The sequence below is a fragment of the Zeus faber genome, assembly GCF_960531495.2.
Source record: "Zeus faber genome assembly, chromosome: 14".
Lineage (NCBI taxonomy): Eukaryota > Metazoa > Chordata > Actinopteri > Zeiformes > Zeidae > Zeus > Zeus faber.
Genome location: NC_137200.1, coordinates 23568906 through 23591388, shown reverse-complemented (window position 1 = coordinate 23591388; position 22483 = coordinate 23568906). Strand labels below are relative to the sequence as shown.

The 22483-nt window shown below is 44.7% G+C and overlaps 2 protein-coding genes across 4 annotated transcripts; one reads left to right on the top strand and one right to left on the bottom strand.

The window, feature by feature from the left end:
• Positions 1-1386: 1386 nt before the first annotated feature.
• LOC307240506 (heart- and neural crest derivatives-expressed protein 1-like) lies at positions 1387-3083 on the top strand (the record flags this gene model as incomplete). The annotated part of the gene is made up of 2 exons (XM_080014306.1): positions 1387-2109; positions 2991-3083. The coding sequence occupies exons 1-2, from the start codon at positions 1615-1617 to the stop codon at positions 3081-3083; spliced, it is 588 nt and encodes a 195-aa protein (XP_079870432.1). The 5' UTR covers positions 1387-1614.
• Positions 3084-7045: 3962 nt separating this feature from the next.
• Positions 7046-12061, bottom strand: sap30l (sap30-like). 3 transcript variants are annotated; one of them, XM_080013388.1, is made up of 4 exons: positions 11834-12061; positions 10939-11061; positions 9888-9986; positions 7046-7196 (listed from the first exon to the last, which is right to left on the bottom strand). In XM_080013388.1, the coding sequence occupies exons 1-4, from the start codon at positions 12020-12022 to the stop codon at positions 7068-7070; spliced, it is 540 nt and encodes a 179-aa protein (XP_079869514.1). In that variant the 5' UTR covers positions 12023-12061; the 3' UTR covers positions 7046-7067. The 3 variants fall into 3 exon arrangements, with proteins under 3 accessions (XP_079869514.1, XP_079869515.1, XP_079869516.1); XM_080013389.1 differs by lacking the exon at positions 10939-11061; XM_080013390.1 differs by lacking the exon at positions 10939-11061 and having other exon boundaries at positions 9888-9971.
• Positions 12062-22483: the final 10422 nt, after the last annotated feature.

Genomic DNA, 22483 nt, shown 5'->3' with positions numbered 1-22483 from the left:
CCCCCCGCCCCCTCCCAGTCTACGCCCTTGGAATGAATGTCGAAGAAATTTGGTTTTCACAGATCCACAATAATTCAACATTTATTTTTCTTTATATTGTAGGCTATTTCATCATTAAGCCTATTGTTGTTATGGTTATTGGTAGTAGTATTATTATTGTTCTTATGACATAAAAAAAACAACCCTTTATCCCTCTCGTCATCGGGCCTGCACTTTCAATTCGTGAATAGAAAGTCAAAGTCACATTTATTTCAAGTGAATTCATTCTGACCCACGCACAGGGGCGTCAACAGACTCCACAAACTAGAACTAGATAATATAACGTGACAAAATTACATAAAGGCAAAGATAAACGTGCAAACAAATGATAAATATGAAATGTAATACACGACACATCATAGCGTGAGTAGAGGCGCAGGCAAACGGGTTAACCTAAAAATATGTATCTCGATTTATTCCTATTAAACACATTCATATTTACTGATCCCGGTATAATAAACAACAACAACGATAATAATAATAATAATAATAATAATAATAAGAAGAAGAAGAAGAAGAAGAAGAACAATATGCCTAATTCCCCTTACTTTGTAGTAAAACAACAGGTTTCTCCAACAGAACCCTTATTTTATTTGACTTGATATTATTTTGAATGACTTGAGAATCACACTATGAATATCTGCATTTATTTTTAATCCGTGAATATGAATATCCGTAATGGTGATTCGTAAACAGGTCCAGACAAACCCATGTTTTACAGATTAAACACTACGACCCGAAGAGGAAAATGCGTATTCACTAAAATATGAATGATTTCATGTTTGGGGCTTTTCTGCTCTTTCCCAACCAGCGACAGAGCCTCAACCTGCCCCAAAAGACGCTCAAAGGCAAACATTTAAACCAAGGAACTAAGGACCTTATAAATCCTTTGAAAAACTTTAAAACTCAAAACATGAATAACAAAATGTCTCTTGATAAAACAACCAATGATTAAATTGCTTCATATTACAAAAACAAAAACAGCGCTGATGAATGGAAATAGTGTCCAGCCCACCGAACCGTGCGTAAAAGCGCTCCGCAGATATATTTTCCAGAGAAACTCTAATAATTCACTAAATAAACGTCGTTACTATCTATCTGAATATACTATTTCAACGGAGGTACCAGTTCAGTGGAACCACCGGAGTGTCGGTCCCTTCCCGGCACCGGGACCCTGCACCGGCTCCGCGCCGCCCCGCTCCGCCCCCCCCGCCCCGCTCCCGCCGCTCCCATTGGATGGCGATCGGCGGGCGGCTCCCCGCGGCCTATATACCGGGGGGCCTCGCACCTTCAGCGGGTCAAATTTCTTTGGTCAAACGGGTCGGAAGTGTCTGAAAAGCGAAATGATCCGAGTGGGGATGAAGCTCCGTGTTGTGAATCTGAACTCTGTCAGGATGACGCTGATCTCAGATTGATAATCTGTAATCTGACCATTTATTTATTTATTGTCGGTGTTGAGGGACCTCCGAAGGCCCATGGTCCTGCAGGATCTGAGGGAACAGAACTCCAGGAAAGAATAAAGAAAATAAAAAAAACTAGCTCCAAGAAAGCTCCGGGAGGAGACCCGTGTGGACCATGAACCTGATCGGGGGCTTCCAGCACCACCACCTGGTGCACGACCCCTTCCCCTTCGTGCAGCGCTGCCAGGAGGCTCCGTACTTCCAGAGCTGGGTGCTCAACCACCCCGAGGTGCCCGCGGACCTCCAGCACCTCCAGCAGCCGCAGCCCTACCCCGCCGAGTTCGGGGCTGCGGGCGCCGGGGGGGCCCACCACCTCCACGGCGGCCCGGCGGAGGGGCTCTCGGGTCGGATGGGGAAGCGGAGGGCGTCGGGCCCCAAGAAGGAGCGCCGCCGCACGGAGAGCATCAACACGGCGTTCGCGGAGCTCCGGGAGTGCATCCCCAACGTGCCGGCCGACACCAAGCTGTCCAAGATCAAGACGCTGCGCCTGGCCACCAGCTACATCTCCTACCTGATGGACATCCTGGCCAAGGACCAGGGAGAGACCGAGGGCTTCAAGGCCGAGATCAAGAAGCTGGACAGCAGGGAAGTCAAACGGAAACGGGAAGCGGTACGTTGTTGATGTCTGGCCTTTATCCGAATTTATTCAAGAGAGGAAGCGAGAAATGACTTATAATAATGTATAGTCATGTCATGTATTGTATGTATTTATTTGTTATAATTCGTTTATTGTTATTATTTATGTTATAATGTTAATCATATTAATGATAATAATTATGTCATGTATTAATGAATGGTGTTTGATAATAATGATAATAAATAACTAAATGAAGACAGATTGTATTTTTATTTGTATTACTGTTCAAACAAATTGTATACCAACTTATATTATATATGTATATTATTATTTTAACGATACCAATTTACTAGTATTCAATAATTATTAGTTTATTATAAGTATGATTAATTTAACGTTTGTGATGCGTAATATCAACTATATCAGGTTTAATTTTCTTTAATTTGCACCATTTGCGTGACAGTTAAAAAAACTGAAATGTAGTAAATTGTTAAACAAATCAAAACGCCTCAAGTATTTATAAAGGATTTGATAGAATGGATTTTTAAATGTATGTTTGTATGTAAATGTATATTTTATCTAAATATTGAAATTCAACTTTACATTCCGTCTTCGCTAATTTATTTTTAAATTACAAACGCGAACAATATCAAAGATCAGGCCTGACGGAATTAAGACACCAAGCAATTTCATTCTAAAATGAATTCAAATGTTAATATTACTGTAAATAATGTAAGATTGCTAAGCTTGTTAAAATGCATGTAAACATTTACATGCGATTATTACGTGACGAAAAAACCCTGTGATTGTGTTACTAATTCACCCGACTGCAAACAGTGAAATGAATTTATTTTCCGTGTTGCATCTCTCCATCCGAACAGTTGGATGAGGACTTTGTCTTTGTCCCCGCACAGAGCGAAGGTCTGCAGGAGACCCTGGGCCACAAGAGGCAGAAAGGCCGGACGGGCTGGCCCCAGCAGGTCTGGGCCCTGGAGCTCAACCAGTGACCCCGGAGAACAGCTCCAGGGAGGGACTCCAAGAGCTCCACGGAACCTTACGAGTTCCTCCAGAGCAAAAGGAACCTTCAGGGACCCAAAGAGCTCAATGGACCACAAAGAGCCCCATGGACCCCCCCCCCCCCAACCTTCCCCCCCAAGAAAACAAACAGCTCCAGGACCCCCAAAAAAGGGCTCCACGGACCCCAAAAGAGATCTTCAGAGAACCAAAGGCTCCATGGACCACAAAAAAGAACTCTAGCAACCCCTAAAAGAGTTCCACGGACTATGAAGAGCACCAGTGACCCCGCAGGAGCTCCATGGACCCTGAAAATATACTCCTTGGACCGCTTAAAGAGCTCCAGAGACCCTAAAGACCACCAAGGGCCCTATAAAGAGCTTCAGGGACCCCCAAAAAAGGGAGATTCGCGGGTCTCCTAAGATCCTCCAGATCCTAGAAAAAGATGCCGTAAGGAGCACAAATTGCCCCAAAGAGCCAAAGAGAGCTCCGGGGACCCCAAAATAGAGCTTCAGAAAGCCCATACAGAGCTTTGGGCCCCAAAGGAGCTCCATGGACCCCCCACAGGGATCCCGAAACGGGACTCTGGGTCTCCAAGCAGCTGCAGCTGCGTGGAGGACAAACCACTCGGAACTCGAGAAGTGCAATGAAGTAAAAAAATAAAAATAAAATACAAAACTAAACAAAACAACAAAAAAAAACAACAAAAAATAAAAATGAAAGGAAAAAGCCGAGATATAAGGCTTTTAGGGCAGTTTGAAGAAGACGCTGAGACTTGATCCTGCTGGTGTGGACTGAACCTACCTCAGACATTATGTTGATGTTCATTATATTAAAATAATAAAAACAACATTTAGACTCAGACACGTTGGAGGAGAAGCGGCGAGTCGCCAAGAAACGCACAACGTTGCTTTCACTCAATTCCGTATTTTGTTTTGTTGTTGTTGTTTTTTTTGTTGGATCACGCAAACAGCTTTTTATCCTTTTTTTTTTTTTTTCTTTAACTGATTTATTTAAGGCGACACCGACGGAAACGACGTGGGAAATAAAAAAACACTTTGAGCAGGAAAAGTAGAAATATTTAACTATATTATTATTGGTGAAATAATTAAAATCTGCCGTTTGCGTCCTGGTTCGTTGTCCCTCTGGTGAGAAATATCCATTTATACATTCGGGTGATTGGACGACGTCGTTGTTTTGCTCAAAGACACTCCGGCAGGTTCGAAATGAAATGTCAAGTTTTTTTTAATTTTATTTTTGCCGTTTTGAACTTTGAACGCTTCTTCGTTTTTAACTTTTATTTCCCTGCTTGTCGCATAACGAGGAAGTCAAAATGTGTCCAGATAAAATACATATTTTCTAGTAAACACTGGAAGCGCATCTTTAATTTGCCTAATTAAATGTTTACAATTATAGTGATTAATTAACTACAACAATTAAATATTTCCTTGAAAAGTTTGAAAAATTAAGTGTTCCTTCTCGGCATCATGTGAAAAAAAAAATCACCAAATAAAATACATAATATTATATTAAATATATAAGATACATTATACATTTACTAAACAGTGATAAAGTCTAAAACACAGATAATCCAAAATATACTTATGGAAAAAAGGACTCATTTAAATAATTGGAAGTAAGGGAGAATAATTAAGTCTAATAATAATACTAAACTTTCACTGAACTTTACAAACAGAACATTTGATGTAAGGACACTGGAAATCCCACCGAAAGTTCACTTCTTTAAACTGAAAAAACGTCAAAGTTTTAAACTCACAAGATGTTTTGCCCGGAAAAAAAACAGAATTTGAAGGATTTAAAGTGGCGCTAGAGCGACATCCGGCGGCAGCTTCATGCTACTGCAACACAAGAGTGCTATTACTAGAGCCACAGACTAGTTATTCTTCAAAGTCAAGATTCTTTCTTTCTGTCACACGGCATTTGACGATCTTGAATAAATAGCAATGGCTTAACATTAATAAGAACTTATAATGTAATTTCCTGTGTTGAAAAAAATCCAAAACATCTTATCAGAATGGTTCAAAACGAATTAGGGTCCGGAACGGTCTCTGAACAGACTCTGAACGGTCTCTGATAATCAAAAAAACGATTGTCAATCTTCACTTTCTGCTGACCCCAAAACCCAATGAAGTTTTGGAATTTGAATGATCCAATACAAAGACAAAAAACGTGAAACCTCTGTCTGTACAATACGTTTATTATTATTGGGAGCAGTAGGCAGCTATATTTAAATATGTTCCTTTCTAATACAATATTAAGGTTAATGGCCCAACGGCTTTATTATCTTATCTACAGGACGATAACAAACTACGAGCAAAATGAGAAGGTGACAAACTCTACAAAATCAATGAGGAAACAAAAACAAAAAGTATGAAAAAAAATGAATAATTCTACAAATTAGAAATGAGCTAAAGAAAAGAAACAGCAGTAAACTACCTTAAAAAAATATCAGAAGTAATGAAAATTAAAGTTTATACAATCCAAATTTGTGTTTCTATGTTTTCCTTTTAGTTTTGGAACCCCCTTCACCCGGCATCCAGTTCATTCCCAGCATGCATCAGCAGCCGCCTTGTCACCATGGCAACGGCATGCAGATTATAATCCCAGTTGTTCGGGAGGGAGAATCTGACGTAGGCATAACAATAACAGAATTATTCATCAACAATTCAATTGATCGTGAAGGTGGTTCCAGATTGAAACAGTCATGAAAAGTCGTAGAATATCGGCTATTTCAAACAATCTGTTGCCATGGCAACGCTTGGCCTCATTAGCCCTAGTTACTTATTCTGCAGCGACATTGTGCGGGGGAAAAAAACAAACACAAACAAAAAAAACAAACAAAAAAAAAAACACCATTCACTTGAACCAGCACCAATTCTACCACCACTCAAAATTAAAGGTGTTGGGAGAGTTTCTTCCATTTTTGGGAAATAATCTTGTTTCCCCTCAGTCAAACGGAAGGTTGTCATGTTGTTTAAATCTCTGAAGTAAAAAAATAAAAAAAAATTAAAAAAGAGAAAAACCTTTTGAAAAAAAAAAAACCATTCCCAAAGAAAGAGAGAAAGTCACTTCAACCCGCTACAATTTGAACCGTAACTCTAAATAAAAGGCTTCAAGATATTAATGAAACCCCATTTTGAGGTCTGCTTGGGAAATAAAATTGAGAAATCATGATGAATTTAGGTCCAGGCATTTTAATCCATTTATTCTTAATAAATAAATTAATTTAAAATATTCAAATTGTTCACAAATCAAACGGAGGAATGAAAACCATCAACTCAATTTTGTTTAATTTGTCATATAATGACAAATTATACGACCGCCGAAAATAAAAATTTGACATTTTCAGGTGGTCTGTTGAACCACTGAGAAAATAGTAACTGCTTAAAAAAAGGAAACAAAAAAGGTACAGAAAATACCCAGCATGCCTTGCGGTTCACCCACTATGAGTCTCCGTGTGTGTGTGTGTGTGTGTGTGTGTGTGACACATTTATCCAGCAGGAAAATAATTGTCCGTCGCTTTCTCCACCCCACTTTCTCCTCTCCGCTTTTTCCCTCTTTCAATGGAACGGTGAAATATTTTGGCATTTCATTCATTCATTTAATCAAAGAAAAAGAAGAGGGAGAAACAGGAAGTAGAAATGGGGTCCAATCACAGCTCTCCCTGATTTGGCACAAACATTCTTCACGTTGGAAAAAAAAAAAAAGGGGGGGGGGACAAAAAAACAAAAAAACAAAATTCCTGCCACTTCCTGTCTGAGCGTCACTTCCTGTCTGTAAGGCAACGTGGAGCGCGACGTCAAATCACGTCCCGCCGAGCAAAAAGGGGCGGGGACAGAGGTCTCACGGGAGGGGAGGGGGAGCAACGTCGCCACGGCAACTCGGCCTCGTTGACTGGGACGAGGAGGGGGGGGGGGGGGGGGGGGGTCGTTGTTTGTTTGTTTGTTTGTTGTCGTCTAGTCCAGCGGCTTGGCCGCCTCCCCCTTCTGGTCCAGGCGGCTCTTGCTGCTCTTCACCATGTAGATGAAGTACGTCAGCGTCTCCTTCTCGTTCACCGGAATGTTCCGGAAATGACGGCTCACCGTCTGCCAAGAAGAGGAGGAAGAAGAGAGGAGGGCTCGTTTAAGATTCCAGGAGCTTTTTTTAAAAGACAAATTCTCAGGAAATTCAGGACGAGGTGATTTCAGGACAAATGGAAAGGCTTCGCAGGTAAGTATCAGGTGGAAACAGGTCAGGGTATTACACCACATCATTCCATGAACTGGTATTAGAGCAGTTTCCTTCGGGCCAGAGAGGAAGAACCGGAGGAATTAAAGCCAAGAGTCAGGAGCGGTAGGCTGAAGGTTTTTCGTGATCTCAGGGACCTTTGAGCGTGGAATGACGGTCGGCCTTTTCAGCGCATCTCGAGCGTTTTACAGAGAACGGAGCGGAAAGCCAAAATCCTCCTGTGAGCGGCACCGCCGTCGCCCATGAGAGAGGTCGGGGAGGAAACGGCCAGACGGGTTCAGGCCGAACAGGAAGCTTCCAAGAACAGAGGAACCCTGTAATCCCGACGCCCGCAAACAAGACAGCGAGGCCACACAACCGGACAGCGGAAGGGCCGGAAAAACCGCCAACGGAGCCACGGTCCACCCCAGCAGCGCCTCACACCGTGTGCTTCCTCATGGCCACGGTCTGATGCCGCTTCCAGCAGGAACAACTTGTGGAATCCAGGTGATTAAGGGGAACAAGTACTTTCTAGCACTACAACCCAGTACTAGGGAGGAGGAGCTAATCAACGCAGCCTTTCAGTGCATATACCTGTGGAAATGCCACGGCGGTACTTTCACTTTGACTAGAGTAGTTTTGTGTACGTGTACTTTTACTTCGGTAAAAAGACCTGAGCTCTCCAAACCACTGGATTAGTCCACTGGGAAGGGCTGCGGGGGTCACAGCCGGCACTCTAATTGGTTGCGGCCTGTTGACTGGGACTTTATTAATGATGTGTGAGGCCTCATTACCGTACTGGGGGGTGGGGGGTGTGTGTGTGTGTGTGTGTGGGGGGGGGGGGGGGGGGGGGGTCTTTAAATAAAAAAAGCCTGGGGAAACATTTAACTTAGAAGCCCGGCTTCAGTTAGTCCCGCCAATTACGCAGCCGCCGAGCTAGCCAACATGTCAGCCACCAAATAGGAGGTGTGTGTGTGTGGTGCATAGAGGTTAATTGTGAAGCTTGGGCTGCACGCTGGTACCACGGCGTCCAGCTGTCAATTTGGCAAATTAGTCGAACAATCGTTCTCTGACCAATTACGGGGGAACAACGTGCGCCACGGCGGCACAAACGTCACCCCGAACCAGTCGCGCCGAGCAGCGGCCGCCGAAAGTACAAGAACGTCTCAACGCCCCGCGGCTGAGCACTCCCTACGGGAACGCGTCCCCGGATTTCCATATCAAAACAAGGAAACCCCCCAGATGTGGACAGATGTGGCTCAGAAACAACGTCGGGGGACCCAAAGCGGGAACAAAGGGAGCAGTCATCCCCCCGACGCGCCCTGCGCTCCGTGGGGATTTACAACGTGTCGGCCGAGGGACAGAAGACAAACTGGAACCGGCGGCGGCGTCGCTGCTTCCACCCCAGAAACAGGGGACGCGCCGCGGCCCCCGAAGCCCCCCGGGGCCTCGTAAATACTCTTTTCTTTCTTTTTTTTTTTTTTTTAAAACCTTCGGCGAGTCGGCGACGGACAAAAAGGCCTGTTCTCTGTTGGGGCGTGCGGAGAATAAAGGACGTAAGAATTAGCCCACGCCGGAGATTAACGCCGCGGCTAAAGCAGTGTCAACAGCTCCCGGACGAGCGACACCTCGGGGCGCCGCTCTGGTCTGGCAGCTTTTTCTAGAATTCTGCCGTCGACAAGACCTTTCCTTATTCTGTCCGACTAATTTGTCGGCAAATATATATATATATATATATATATATATATATATATATTTATATTTTCTTTTTCTTTTTTAAACAACAGAAACAAATAAACAACATTGTGTATCGGGAGATGGAAGATGACGCCTGGTTTCCAAAAGTCTTCCAGGAAGCCGCTTGTGACGCCTGATCTGAGCGGTCGTACCGCCAGCCGCCAGAACTCAAAGACAGCCTTCCCCCCCCGTTCACGCTACCAAAAATAAGCTGCATCTGGGTTGAAAAAAAAAAAAATGTGGCCTGCCGTCTAAAAAGGGCCGTCGATTCAAGGAGAAGAGTCGAACACGGTTCACGAGGAGAGACAACATAATAAAAAATACAATAAACCTAAAACTGACTTGAGGGCAGTTTATGAAAATGCGTAAAAAGCCAGTTGACTGATATGAAATGGATTTATAGATGAACCGTCACTTAGCTGGAAAACACAACCCGAGGAAGTCCACCAGACGCACAGGGCTTTCAAACGTTTTTTCTTTTTCTGATCAATTTGTGCTTGGGATATTTTGGGCGTTTTTTTTTTCTTTTGGCTAATGTTTATCGTGAGTTTATTGACCACAATTTGTTTAGACAAAAACACACACGCACGCACGCGCTGGATCGCGCTCATTTGAGCAGACTGTGTCCACTTTGGGAAATGGCTACGACCCTGCAATCGCATGTCTCCGTCCATCTCGGACACCTCGTCCCTAGTTGGTGTTGTGCTACATGGTGTGTGTGGATACACCTGTACATGTTATTTTTAATCATCTTACTTCTTTTCCCCTTCTCGCCTTGCACTGTTCTTTTGTTAAACCTGAATTTCCCCTCAGGGATGAGCGTGTGGTCTCACCTCAGCGAGCTGGGCCTTGTTGAGTCCAGGTCTGGTCTGCAGCTTGTAGTGTCTCTTGTAGCGACGCAGCGTATTCACCTGCAGCTGGAACAGGTCCACCTGGAAGCACCAGCAGGGAACGCAAGTCAGGGCTGGTTTAGTTCTACAGTCAGTCAGGATGAGCCCCTCAAAAGGCTTCACAAGCTTCATGTTTCACACAGAAATCAACAACATCCTCTGGGCTGAACACGCAAGGACGGAAAACGTTTAAGGAAAAAAACAGTTGGGTTGGAAATAAGGCAGGAAACCTTGAGAAAGGTTCAAAAAGGGACGATTTCCCCGTCCCCCTTCCAGTCTACCTGAGCCCCAGTGCTTCCCTCCCCCAGTCCCCCTCCAAGACCTAGTGGTTCCGTCCACGAGTATGACAAAGTGGTTCCCTCACCCAGTCCCAGTTCCCCTTCCAGCCTACCTGAGACCAGTGCCTGAAGGTGGCTGTGATATAGTTAATTACTAATGCAATACATCAGTTTTACACAAAAAAATAACATGTATATGCAGGTTTTATTTAAATGCGGGTAAACTGGGAAATTGGGATTCGAAAAAAAACAAACAAAAAAAAAAACCCAGTAGAAAGCAGCATGGAGTATCCATGCTCACACTGGCAGCGCCTGATGCGCGGCGGGGGCGTATCGGGCCCGGTCCCTCGGCGGTGCTGGAGTGGCTCCGAGCCCGGTGGGGAGTGTGGGGCTTCTCCGCCCCGGCGTGCGCGACAGAACCTCGCATAACGACGAATGCCGGTTCAGCCGGCTTGCATAAAATCAAACCGGCCTGTACACCGGGCTGGAGAGTCAAAACTGGAAATCGACCCAACTCTAGTCATGGCAACCCCAGGCTCCAGCCCAAAGCTCTTTAGTTCTAATTTCAAAAAGGTCACAGTCCACCCTCCACAACTTAATAGTTCCCTCCCCCAGTCCCCCTCCAAGACCTAGTGGTTCCGTCCACGAGTATGCCCCCCATCTGCCTACCAGGGACCCAGTGCCTCCCTCCCCCCACCTGTGCCCCTCCAGCCTACCTCAGGAACCTCCACGTCGTGGTCTGGGGACTCGCCTCCATCATCGCTGGTCTTCCTCTTCCTCTTGTTGCGGACGCTCTGGATGAAGTTCTTGTGGAAGTCACAGATGTACAGGTGTCGCACCTGTGCACACGAGGACAGTCGGGCCATTTAACAAGCCGGATGTCATAGAGAGGATGATAAAGGTGGCGGTGAAAGAGACCCAACAGACATCTAACGGAGGCAGACGCAGCAAACACATGGGGAGTAGAGTCAGATATGATCACAGCTCTATAGAGATATGCCACAAGAGAGTGAGTCGGAGTTAACGGCAAACTCAAACTTTTGGTGCAAAATGCATTATGTTGACTGCTTTTCTTTACTGGATGCCACTTTTTGGTTATCCAATACCACCACAGAGGGCAAATATTAAGATTGTTGTTACTTCTTAGGGGTGTTGTTATATATGAGTATCATTAGTACCGTCACCCTTATTAATACTGTTACTGTGGACAGCGCTTATCACCATATGCCACTCTTTAACTGTTGGCAATACTGCTATTATTACTGTATGCAATTGGTATTAGTAATGTTGCAATACTGTAACTTGTACTTAGTGTGGACTACAGTACCTGCTCATATTGCTATTAATCAGCACAACGTTACCTCATCTTAACTGTGGGTCGATAAGTAGAGAAGTGTGTCGGACTTGCCTGGGTAACGGAATTACGTTTCCGAGGTAGTTTGAACGCAGCATTTTATGACGCGTTCAGGCGACCTCGGACACCTGGTGCCTCGTAATTCCGTTGCCTCCGCCGGTGAAAATTAAGTAAACAACAACAACAACAACAACAACAACAACCAACAAACAATCGCGCGGACAGAGAAGACGTCCGCCATCACACCGACAACTCACACTCTTGTCGATGTCCAGCTTGAGCTTCTTCTGGGAGATGCTCTTCTGGATCCTCTTGCTAAAGGACGCGTTCCCCGCCGGGCGTCCGCAGCGCTCGCCGTCTTCGATCAGGCAGCAGCTCTGGCCGTAGAGCGGCGGCGGCGGCGGCGGCCCGTCGTGGCTGTCCTCCTCCGTGCTGAAGCCGTTCATTCCTGCGGGGTTACTTCGGCGTGGTGTCGGCGGCCACGGTTTGCACCTTCTTTCCCCCCCCCCCAACTACCGGCGCACGGCCTTGCGTTCCAATCCCCGGAACAACAACAGCGTGTCAACGGCTCCAAAGGAACGGAATTCCTTCGGTGACAACGTTTGTTTACCCGGCTACTAAACTCGCTAATTCCCCCCCCGCGACTTCGACATCTTTTTTCCCCCCGGATCCGCACACGACACCCGGACGCGGAATTTAAACTCAGTCGTCAAACACTCGGTCGAGGAAATCCGACAATAAACTAAACAAGTTGTCTCGAAGCAGAAGAAACCGCGGATCGGCTCGTACAATGGACATGCTCGGAAGTCTGTCACCGGAAGCGCCCGCACTCGAGCCCCGATTGGCCGGTCGGCGAGGGGGCGGGGGTCAAAGCGGGGCGCGCGGTTCCCCTATTGGCCGAGAGGCGCGTCAGTCTCTCGGGTTGTTACTTCCGGGGTCACGTCGTCTCCTGCTCGTCTGCGGCTCCTGTGACTTGGGAGTTAGTTGAGTTTGGGGAGGACGACCAACAGCCACGGACGTCGTCTCTATCAGCTGTATATGTGCAGAAGTTATTTCATTTGATATACACGTATGTTGGCAAAAATACACAGATACACACGTATACATGTCCCCTTTATATTCATGTTTATATCCACAGCCACACTAGCGCCATAGCATCACTGTGCGCGTACAATGACACGCTGGGTGACGTCGTTGTTTTGACCCCGGAATGTTGCGCTTTTTTCTCCCCCCCCTGCGCGTTTGTCTGCACAGCGACGCACGGAGCGTCACCAGGACACGTCCCTTGCACGGGATCCTTGTGCAACGTGTCCCCGCACACGCACTTGGCTGAAAGGAAACGATCCGAAACGTGCACTCGTTTTGATCGCGTCCGTCGCCGCTATAGAAGTTTGTCCTTCGGTTCTGTCGCCCTGTGTCCGTCCATCCATCTTATCTTAACGGGAAAAACTAGAGCACGGGGAGGGAACTTTATTGGAAGTAAGTAAAAAAAAATCAAAATAAATAATGCCAAGAGACAAATAAATATATGTATCATTATGTATAATATTAAATATATTCCATATATTCAAATATATTTAATGAATCTTATAATGCTCATGGCAAAAAAAAAAATCACATCATGTTAATCTACATAGAAAAAATTGGGCCAAGATATTACTGCCTTTATACAAACAATCACGAATCCTACCACCAAAACGGTCATGAACCTGGTCAACATTTGTAAACACATTCGGTGTTCTGTTGACTCAAGCAGGCATTCAATTCAGTCTTGACATCTTTTTTAAAAACAGAAGTCATGCAGAGGGATGGAGGGACGAGTCCCTTCCAGAATAAATATGTATTTAAAAATATAATGTTAAACATCCCAATATAGGGAAGGGCCATGCACATATTCTGCAATACATGCCAATATCCTGGCTTCTTCAAGAATATATTACAAATTATAATGACCGTCACTTTAGAATATTGAAAATATATTAGAAAGTTATTATATTCTGGAAAATATGTCGTCGATGGAAAATATATTGAGGGGTGATTTTCAAAAGTGTCTCAGTGAGTTTTTATTTCTTCACTTCGTTGACTCAAATTTTTAAGACTTGACGGTTTCAAACTATTTAAATCTCGTGTCTCGTGTGATTCCCAGGGTGATGACGTCACATCGCGTTGGACCAACGAAACGCAGCCCCGTGAATGACCACACGGTGGAGACAAAGTGCCACAGATAAATTCAACTGGGACGGGGGCCGTGACAATGCTGCAGGAACCTGGCAATTACGGCGTGAAATCACTGATGTTTTTTTTGTTTGTTTTTTTAAATGTATGTGTACTGTACATATACACAAAAATATATACGTCTACATAAAGACACACTCTTAGTTTTTCTCCACCAATCGTCATTTCCTCGAATTTCAATAAACACGATGCTCACATTATCCTGATTTAATGGACACACTTATGTTACTACTCACTTTGTAAGGAGTGTGTGTGTGTGTGTGTGTGTGTGTGTGTGTGTGTTTGCGTGCGTGCGTGCGTGTGTGTGTGTGTGTGCCTGCGTGCGTGCGTGTGTGCGTGTGTTTAGGTGCGTTGGGCTGGTGTAGGAATAGTGACTCTTTGAGGTAATACAAGACAGAGAGAGGGTCTTTTATCACACGTTGTGTAACATTATAATTGTTGTCTGGCTTTGCTTTGGCCATGTGGGGATGCTTGTCAGAGGAAAGGAAAGGAAAGGAAAGGGAGGAGGAAAGGAAAGGAGAAGAGGAGGAATGAGAAGGCCGCTTGGATCCATTAACTCACCTTTTGAGCGGCCTCTCTCTCTCTCTCTCTGATTGCCATTAAAAAGCGGTTGATGGATCCTGGAGCCACGCGGAGCTGTTTCACTTTACACTCCGAGCCTTTTATTTATTTCATCCGGGAAACGTCTCCGAGAGGCAATAACACGATGAGGGGCTTTACACTACCCCCCCGCGACGCTCCAGCCGCGGATAAATCAGCTGGGGGAGATCATTATGGGATGGGATTCATGTTGGGAGTGTGTTTTAGCCCCATCAGGCTGGGAGTTGATTAAAGGAGAGAGACTCGGAGCTTGGCAGACAGTCTAGGAGCTAGGAGACAGACTAGGAGCGAGGGGACAAAATAGGAGATGGGAGAAAGTCTAGGAGTTAGGAGACGGTTTAGGAGCTAGGAGACGGACTAGGAGCTAGGAGACAGTCTAGGAGCTATGAGACAGACTAAGAGCTAGGAGACAGTCTCCGAGGTAGGAGACAGACTAGGAGCGAGGGGACAAAATAGGAGATGGGAGAAAGTCTAGGAGTTAGGAGACGGTTTAGGAGCTAGGAGATGGACGAGGAGCTCGGAGACAGTCTAGCAGCTATGAGAGAGACTAGGAGCTAGGAGACAATCTCGGAGTTAGGAGACAGTTTAGGAGCTGGCAGACAGTCTAGGAGCTAGGAGACAGTTTAGGACATAGGAGACAGACTTGGAAACAATATAAAAGCCAGAAGACAGTCTAGGAGTTAGGAGACAGTCAAGAGCTAGGTGACAGTCTAGGAGCTAGGAGACAGTCAAGAGTTAGGACACAGTCTAGGAGACAGTCTCGGTCCAGTCGACAGAACCAGCTCATCCAGGGATAAATCACAGCTGGCTTTCAGCCTTCGGAGCTGCTGGTGGTGGTGGTGGCCCGTGGAAACCCATGCGGCGTGGATGAATGTTTTTGGGGAAAGTGTATTTGAGCAGCATCAGTCAGGGAGACGATTCAAGGCAGGGAGGGACCTGGAAGGTCCAGGAAGGTCTCCAGCCTCATCTTCCATGGAGAATTTATATCCAACAAAAAAAAAAAAAAAATCAAATTGAGTTGAATGGTGTCGGGAGATTGAAATGAATGAATCGCTGATGAGGACTGGACTGACGGGCGGCTTTGGGCAGAAGAAAGTCCCCTTGATGGTGTTAGAATTCTTGACCCTCTGAAACTTTTAGGTTCGTCGAGTATTTTTACATTTTTCTATCTCTTGTTCATTTTGGCGGTGATTGTGTCTCATGGTATTTTCCATTTCTTTCATGAGAGCTGCTGTGAGACTGTGAGATGCCGCTCTACAGCTTTCCATCCCTTGTATCTATCTATATCCATCCATCCGCCCATCCATCCATCCATCCATCCATCCATCCATCCATCCATACATACATACATACATATATCCATCCATCCATCCATCCATCCATCCATCCATCCATACATACATACATACATATATCCATCCATCCATCCATCCATCCATCCATCCCTCCATTCATCCATCCATCCATCTATACATACATATATCCATATATCCATCCATCCATCCATCCATTCATTCATCCATCCATCCATCCCTCCATTCATCCATCCATCCATATATCCATCCATCCGCCCATCCATATATCCATGTATCCATCTGTCCATATATCCATCCATCCATCCATCCCTCCATCCATCCATCTCTCCATTCATCCATCCATCCATACATACATACATACATACATACATCTCTCCATTCATCCATCCATCCATACATACATACATACATACATACATACATACATACATACATACATACATACATATATCCATATATCCATCCATCCATCCATCCATCCGCCCATCCATATATCCATGTATCCATCTGTCCATATGTCCATATATCCATCCATCCACCCATCCATCCATCCATCAATCCATCCATCCCTCCATTCATCATCCATGCATCCATCCATCATCAATCCATCCATCCATCCCTCCCTCCCTCCCTCCCTCCATCCATCCATCCATCCATCCATCATCAATCCATCCATCCCTATATCTATGTATCAATCTGTCCATATATCCATCCATCCATCCATCCATCCGTGCTCTACAGTTTCTTTCCTTCCAAAGCATTAGAACTCACCGACTGGAACCCAGAAGCAGGGTTCCACGGCCCCGTGGTACCTTCTGGTCTGGTGTGGCCTCTCACCTCAACAAGGTCTGTTCTCATTTTTTGGCATATTTGCTTTTCCAGCGTCGGTCCAGGGCTCCCGCAAAGAACCCGTGTCCATGAGGAGCCGTCCGTTCCTCGCTCCATCTCCGGGTCCCCTCAGCGTGTCCATGCAAATCAGGGTTTTTCTTTCCAAATGACCTGGCCCCACAACTACTGACAGACGGTAAAATGTCACTGAAAGGCAATTATCCGTCTCATCGCACCAGGGGAACGGAGAGTGTTCGATGTCCATGTTTTCCTGTCGATGAGTGGAGGAGCCAAACAGGAAGTCCTGCTGGATCTGAGGAGGCATGTCCAGTCCAGGAGCTTCCTCTCCAGGGGGACACTGAATCCGTGCTCCCATCCACCGCTGTATTTTACAGGTAGTCATATTTTATATCGTCGGCATTTAGATCCCAGAGACCTGTTTTGAGGTTTGGTGGGTGGCTATTAATTCTATAGTGTATATAAAAATCATAACCAGAATATTTCAGTTGCGAAAGAGGCTGGATTTTCATTCTCACATGTGAGATGAGGGGATCTGCAGGTCCCTCAAAAGTCTTAAAGTATTAGATTTGGACCATTGCTACTTAGATGGCTATTAATAACGGCTTTAATAACTATTATAACAATTATTAATGAACATGCTGCTGTCATGGTTATTGCATATTTACTACTATTTACTACTTTGCCCATTGCTTCTTATATTTCTTATATTTTGTGAACTATTCTATTCAGCATTCCATTGTAAATAACTACACTGTATGAGCTTGATTATACATTTCAAAGTTGATTATTATTATTACTTACATTTTATTGCGGCAGCTAATAGCACCCTGAATTGGGCATCAATTGTGCCCCCTGCGCCGTCTCAACATGCGATCCACAACTGATATTACGCTCACGATATGACAGCACAAACACACCCATAAAGGTTTGCCGCAGGGATGCGCTGATTCCAACACGCTATACTTTTATATAAAAATGTATTTAGTATTTCTAGGTTTATGTGCAGTGACTATAAAACATTTAAATAGTATAAGCAAATCTATAAAAAAACATACTTTTCCCACACACTTTATTTAATAAGTGAATAAAATGTGTATATATTTACATTTTTACTTAAGAAATTCTAGTTCTGATTGAATCTTAATATTACAATGTAGAAATGATGACAGTTCGCTTCGATGCCATCTGTGGTTCAGTGCCAGTTTTGACCCCTTTATCGCTATTCCCTATAACCTTTAGTTGCTTTTTCGATATCTATTAGTTTAATAGGAACTACTGAACCATTTCTGTTGACATTCTTGACGCCTATTGTACAATAAATTATTCAAAGTTTAAACTAGTTGCTTTTGGAGTGCATTTTGAAAACCACCACGGACCATTCTGCTCCCTACAGATGCCGGGACAATAAAAATAATAATAATAATAATAATAATAATAATAATAATAAATAAATAAAGCTGCAGGCAGCAATACACGATGAGTGTAAATCCATTTAGTATTAAAATAATACCTGTCACGTTGTAACTTTGTATGGCTAAGATTTTGGATCTTATATTCCTGTAGTTAGTAAGTAAGTCCAATCGCGACACTGCAGGATGCCCAGATTATCTACTTTGCCACACATGGATAATTGCGATCAAATGAAAAACAAGGGCCAAGTCCAATCGGCGAGACGGCCGAATACACATCTTATTCAGATTGTCTGCGGGTTCACCGCTTCTGTGACATCAATGAAAGTCGGATGTCAGTCACATCTGCACGTGCGCACACGTTGCGGCGGTCATAAAAAAAACAGTTTATCCCAAATGATTCCACAATAATGGGCCGATCTGGATCAAACTTGGACGACGGCATGGCGGTTCCGCCCCGATTACACATTTTATTCATGTTGTCTGCGCATGAGGCGGATCCGTGACATCCATAAACTACCGGCGTCAGTTTTTCATGAACAAAAACAATAGGGGGCTGGAGCCCTAATGATGTCAAATGTTGTCAAGATATGATTTACACATTACTGGAAAGTCTGGACGTGAGACCCCTTAGAAATGGGCTTCAATCGCACCTGCTCTGCAGACGATGGCGCAGCGGAGCCCTTTTTTCTTTTTCTTTTTGGTCTCACGCATTTACCATCAGGTCTCTGCAGACGGTCATAATAATGCTCTTACCGCGTGTGGCTGGCGCCGGTGTTTGCGAATTGGAAGTTTTTTTGTGATGAGGCTGAGTTGCATAAAAAGGGGCCAATTTTGCACCAAATGTATGAATAATACCTAATTTAAATATGTGAAAATAGCACCGGAGCACCGAGACGCTATTTGCATGGCAGCGTAGTTAGTGGTGCAGCTCACCGTGCTTTGAGAATTAGACGCTCACTTTTTGTGTTATTTGCGGCGGTTTCAGCAGCCGCAAACGCCGCGCAATCCTTTTTGGGAATTCGCCCCTCGCTGTATATTTTTACCTCTGAAGCCTCCTTCGATGAACAGAGGAACCTGTAACAACATAACAATAATAGTTCAAGAATAAAATACAAAGCTGAATAATTATTATTGAAAACTATGTACAGATGTAAATGTACCAGAAAAAATGAGAACATTTCCCCAAAAAACGTCTTTAATTCAGACATTTACTCTTCTCATCTCTCCCTCTTACAAACGACCTCAACATTCCACTTTCTCCTGAGAATCTGCGCTTCGTGGCTTCTTTGGAGGCAAAGTAATTTATGACATCATTGTAAGAAATCTTGACGGCCCGCTTTGTTGCTTCCTGTGTCTACCCAGACATTTGGGTACAGCTCACAGATCTCATTTTGAGAGAGGTAAGTGAGAAGCTCAGTCATCTTTTTTTTGGGGGGGGGGGTGGTTCTGGAAGGCTCTGTAGCCAGTGCACTCCCGTCCACATCAGCCGCTTCTCCGCAGGTGAGTTTGTCTCCAGGAAGCGTACACTGGCGGCTTCCCTCAATCGTACTTAGATGTCGTCATGAAGTGGTGGCTTTCACTCTATTACTCTTAAAGGAACAGCTTTTCTCAGTATTTAGGCATTTAAGTCAAAATGGTAGAACAGAAATTGATATAGTTTCATATTTATCTGGAGTTGGTCACATTTCAACCAGAAATGATTAATTTAATTATTTTATAATTAAAAAAAAACCCAAAACAAAAAAAGGAACATTTCAAGCGCTCTTGGGGGCCCTCTAGAGGCCACGGGGGCCCTAATCAGGCAATTAGTCTGCATTTGCGGCAGGGCCGAGTTTTTGCATCCCAAAATATGTCAGGGAAAATGGGAGAGCTTGTTTTTTCCAGCTCGACAGCGAGCAGTTTGCTCAGCTGGACATTTACCATGTTCCGTAAATGAGAGTTTTAATTGAACTAATCCCCTTTATATTGTGTTAGAAAAAACATGATTCACTTATATAAAAAGAGACTTATTGATCGTGTATATGGTGACAGCCAACGTTAGCGTGAATAATGTCATTATTAAGACTTATTTTACTTACTTAATCCAGTTCAAATAAAAAACTTAACTGGCGACACTTCGCTCGTACCGTTGGACCAAAATTCGTGACACATCAGCGCATCAGCTTTTCACGTGCAGAATCCGACTCCCCATGGGAATGAATGGACTTTCCAACTTTCAAAATCACATTTAACAATTCAATTATTTCAATCGCTTTCCCCGTTTGTCGCATCAATATAATCCTCAGTAATCTCTTTCACTAAAAGACTCACGGTTCTTGGCTGTTTTCATTGGTGAATCGAAAGCGGCGTCTCAGTGCAGCCTGTGTGTCCGGCTGCAATTACCCCGGCGTGTACGAAGCAAACAAACAACTCTTTTGTCTGAGTGACCTCAGACTCTCGAGTCATTTCAAAGACTTTGTTGGCTACGAACAAATTGTTTGCGAGTCGTGCGTCACTGGCTCACGTCAAGCTTTCAGTTTCAAGCCGATGTTCCCTGTGAGTTGAGATACATAACTTGAGAGAGAGAGAGAGACACAGTGAACACCCTGTATATTCACACACACACAAACACACAAACACACACACACACACACACACACACAAACACACACACACACACACACACACACACACACACACACACACACACACACACACACACACACACACACACACACACACACACACACACACTCAACAAATACTTTTTATTTGTAAGTGAATTAGCCTCCAATATGGCGAATGTCTCCCAGACTGCTCGGCGGAGACTACATATGCTGATTAAATGTGATTGCCCTGTAAAACAGTCTGAAGGGGTTTTTATAAGGGGCTGCCTCTCCCGCTCTCCCTCTCCCCCTCTCCCCCTCTCCCCCTCTCCCTCTCTCCGTCTCTCTCTCATCGTAAAGAAAAGTGATGTAGAGTGTGACAGAAAAATGCAACCATGGATGTTTTGCTGTAAGGAAACCAAGGAGGGTCACACCGCACGCTGTTATTCTCCATCTGGTGAAGGCTGAAGCACCCTCCAGTGTTCTCCAGTGTGTGTGTGTGTGTGTGTGTGTGTGTAGAGATAAGACATTATAGCCCCTTTTCCACTTGCACCGAAAGCCGTAAATCTACCGGCAATGTTCCGCATTGGTGTCATGTGGGAATAGGAGCCGGTGTCGATGTTCCATAAAAGTCATTCCCTTGATTTCCACACTCTCGACGAGTATTATTTCCAGCAAATTGCCGGAACGGCTGTGAATGGAAGAGTGTGGGAATTGAAGCAGTAACATTGCCATAAAGTAGGGGTGGAGCCAAATCCAATTAATGCGCAAATAGGGGGTTTTAACGAAAACATTATTTGTTTTTGGGAAGAAAAAAAACCAAACAAAACAAAACCAAAACTGAGAAACTGAAACACGTCCAGTCTCTAAGGAGACGGATCTTTATATTCTTACATTTTATTGTTTATCTTCTCAAAAGTGGCTCCGACACTAGACGGGTCTTTCACAGTTTGGGGTGCGGTGCACTGACATCGGGCTCGAGCGCTTGGCTCGCCTGGCGGCGGCACCGCAGCGCAGATCCGGAGGGAGCGAGCGGACAGGGAGAAGGAGAACGGGTGGAGAACGTTCATTCTCTGGAGGCAGAGAGTGTGGGACAGGTTGAAAATGATCACACTGATTTAATAACTTTGGGTTTAGGGTCATTGCGTCCGGGGGACGAGGGCTCGGTTCCTCTCCGTCAGCGCAGGGAACCGAGGCTGCCCAGGAGGGGGGACGGGGAGCGAAGCGCTGGTCTAAAAACTATTCTGTTGCCGAGTCTCACGTGATATTAAACACCTCTCTTGAGCATGACTTAAAGTATCTGTAGCAGTCATCTATGTGGGAACAGACTCTGTACAGAACTTTTCCGTAAAAGAGGCCAGAGTGGGAATGACTCCCTACCGCCTTTGCCGGATATTTATCATCCAGCGTTGTGGGAAGGGGGCTTAACATTAATAAAGTCCTTTATTGGGCAAACTGCAAACTTTCTGACCCCTGCCCACACTGGGTTCATACCGAGATATCATCTTTTATTTCTCCTTCAGCTTCCCAAAGTGACCCACAAAATTTCTAACAACCCAGTTGTCACTAGGGCTATTAAGTCTGGCTCCATTTCAGGAAACAACATGGTCCTTGCAAGCTTCGATTCACGTGCCGATTTTAAATAATAACCCTTTCCCCCCGTCCTGCTCTGACCCCGCCTTCTGTAGTTGGTCAAACAATGGTCTTATGACACTTAATGACCTATATGAGGATGAGCTCTTTTCACCATTTGCATCCCTGTCAGTTCAATTTAATTTTCCCAATAGCCATCTCTTCCTTTTTTTCCAAATAAGGCATCTTTTCCAAATAAGGCATCTTTTCCAAAAAAGGGAATGACTACCTGCCTTTGCCGGATATTTCTTATCCAGCGATGTTACGGGTTCCATGTG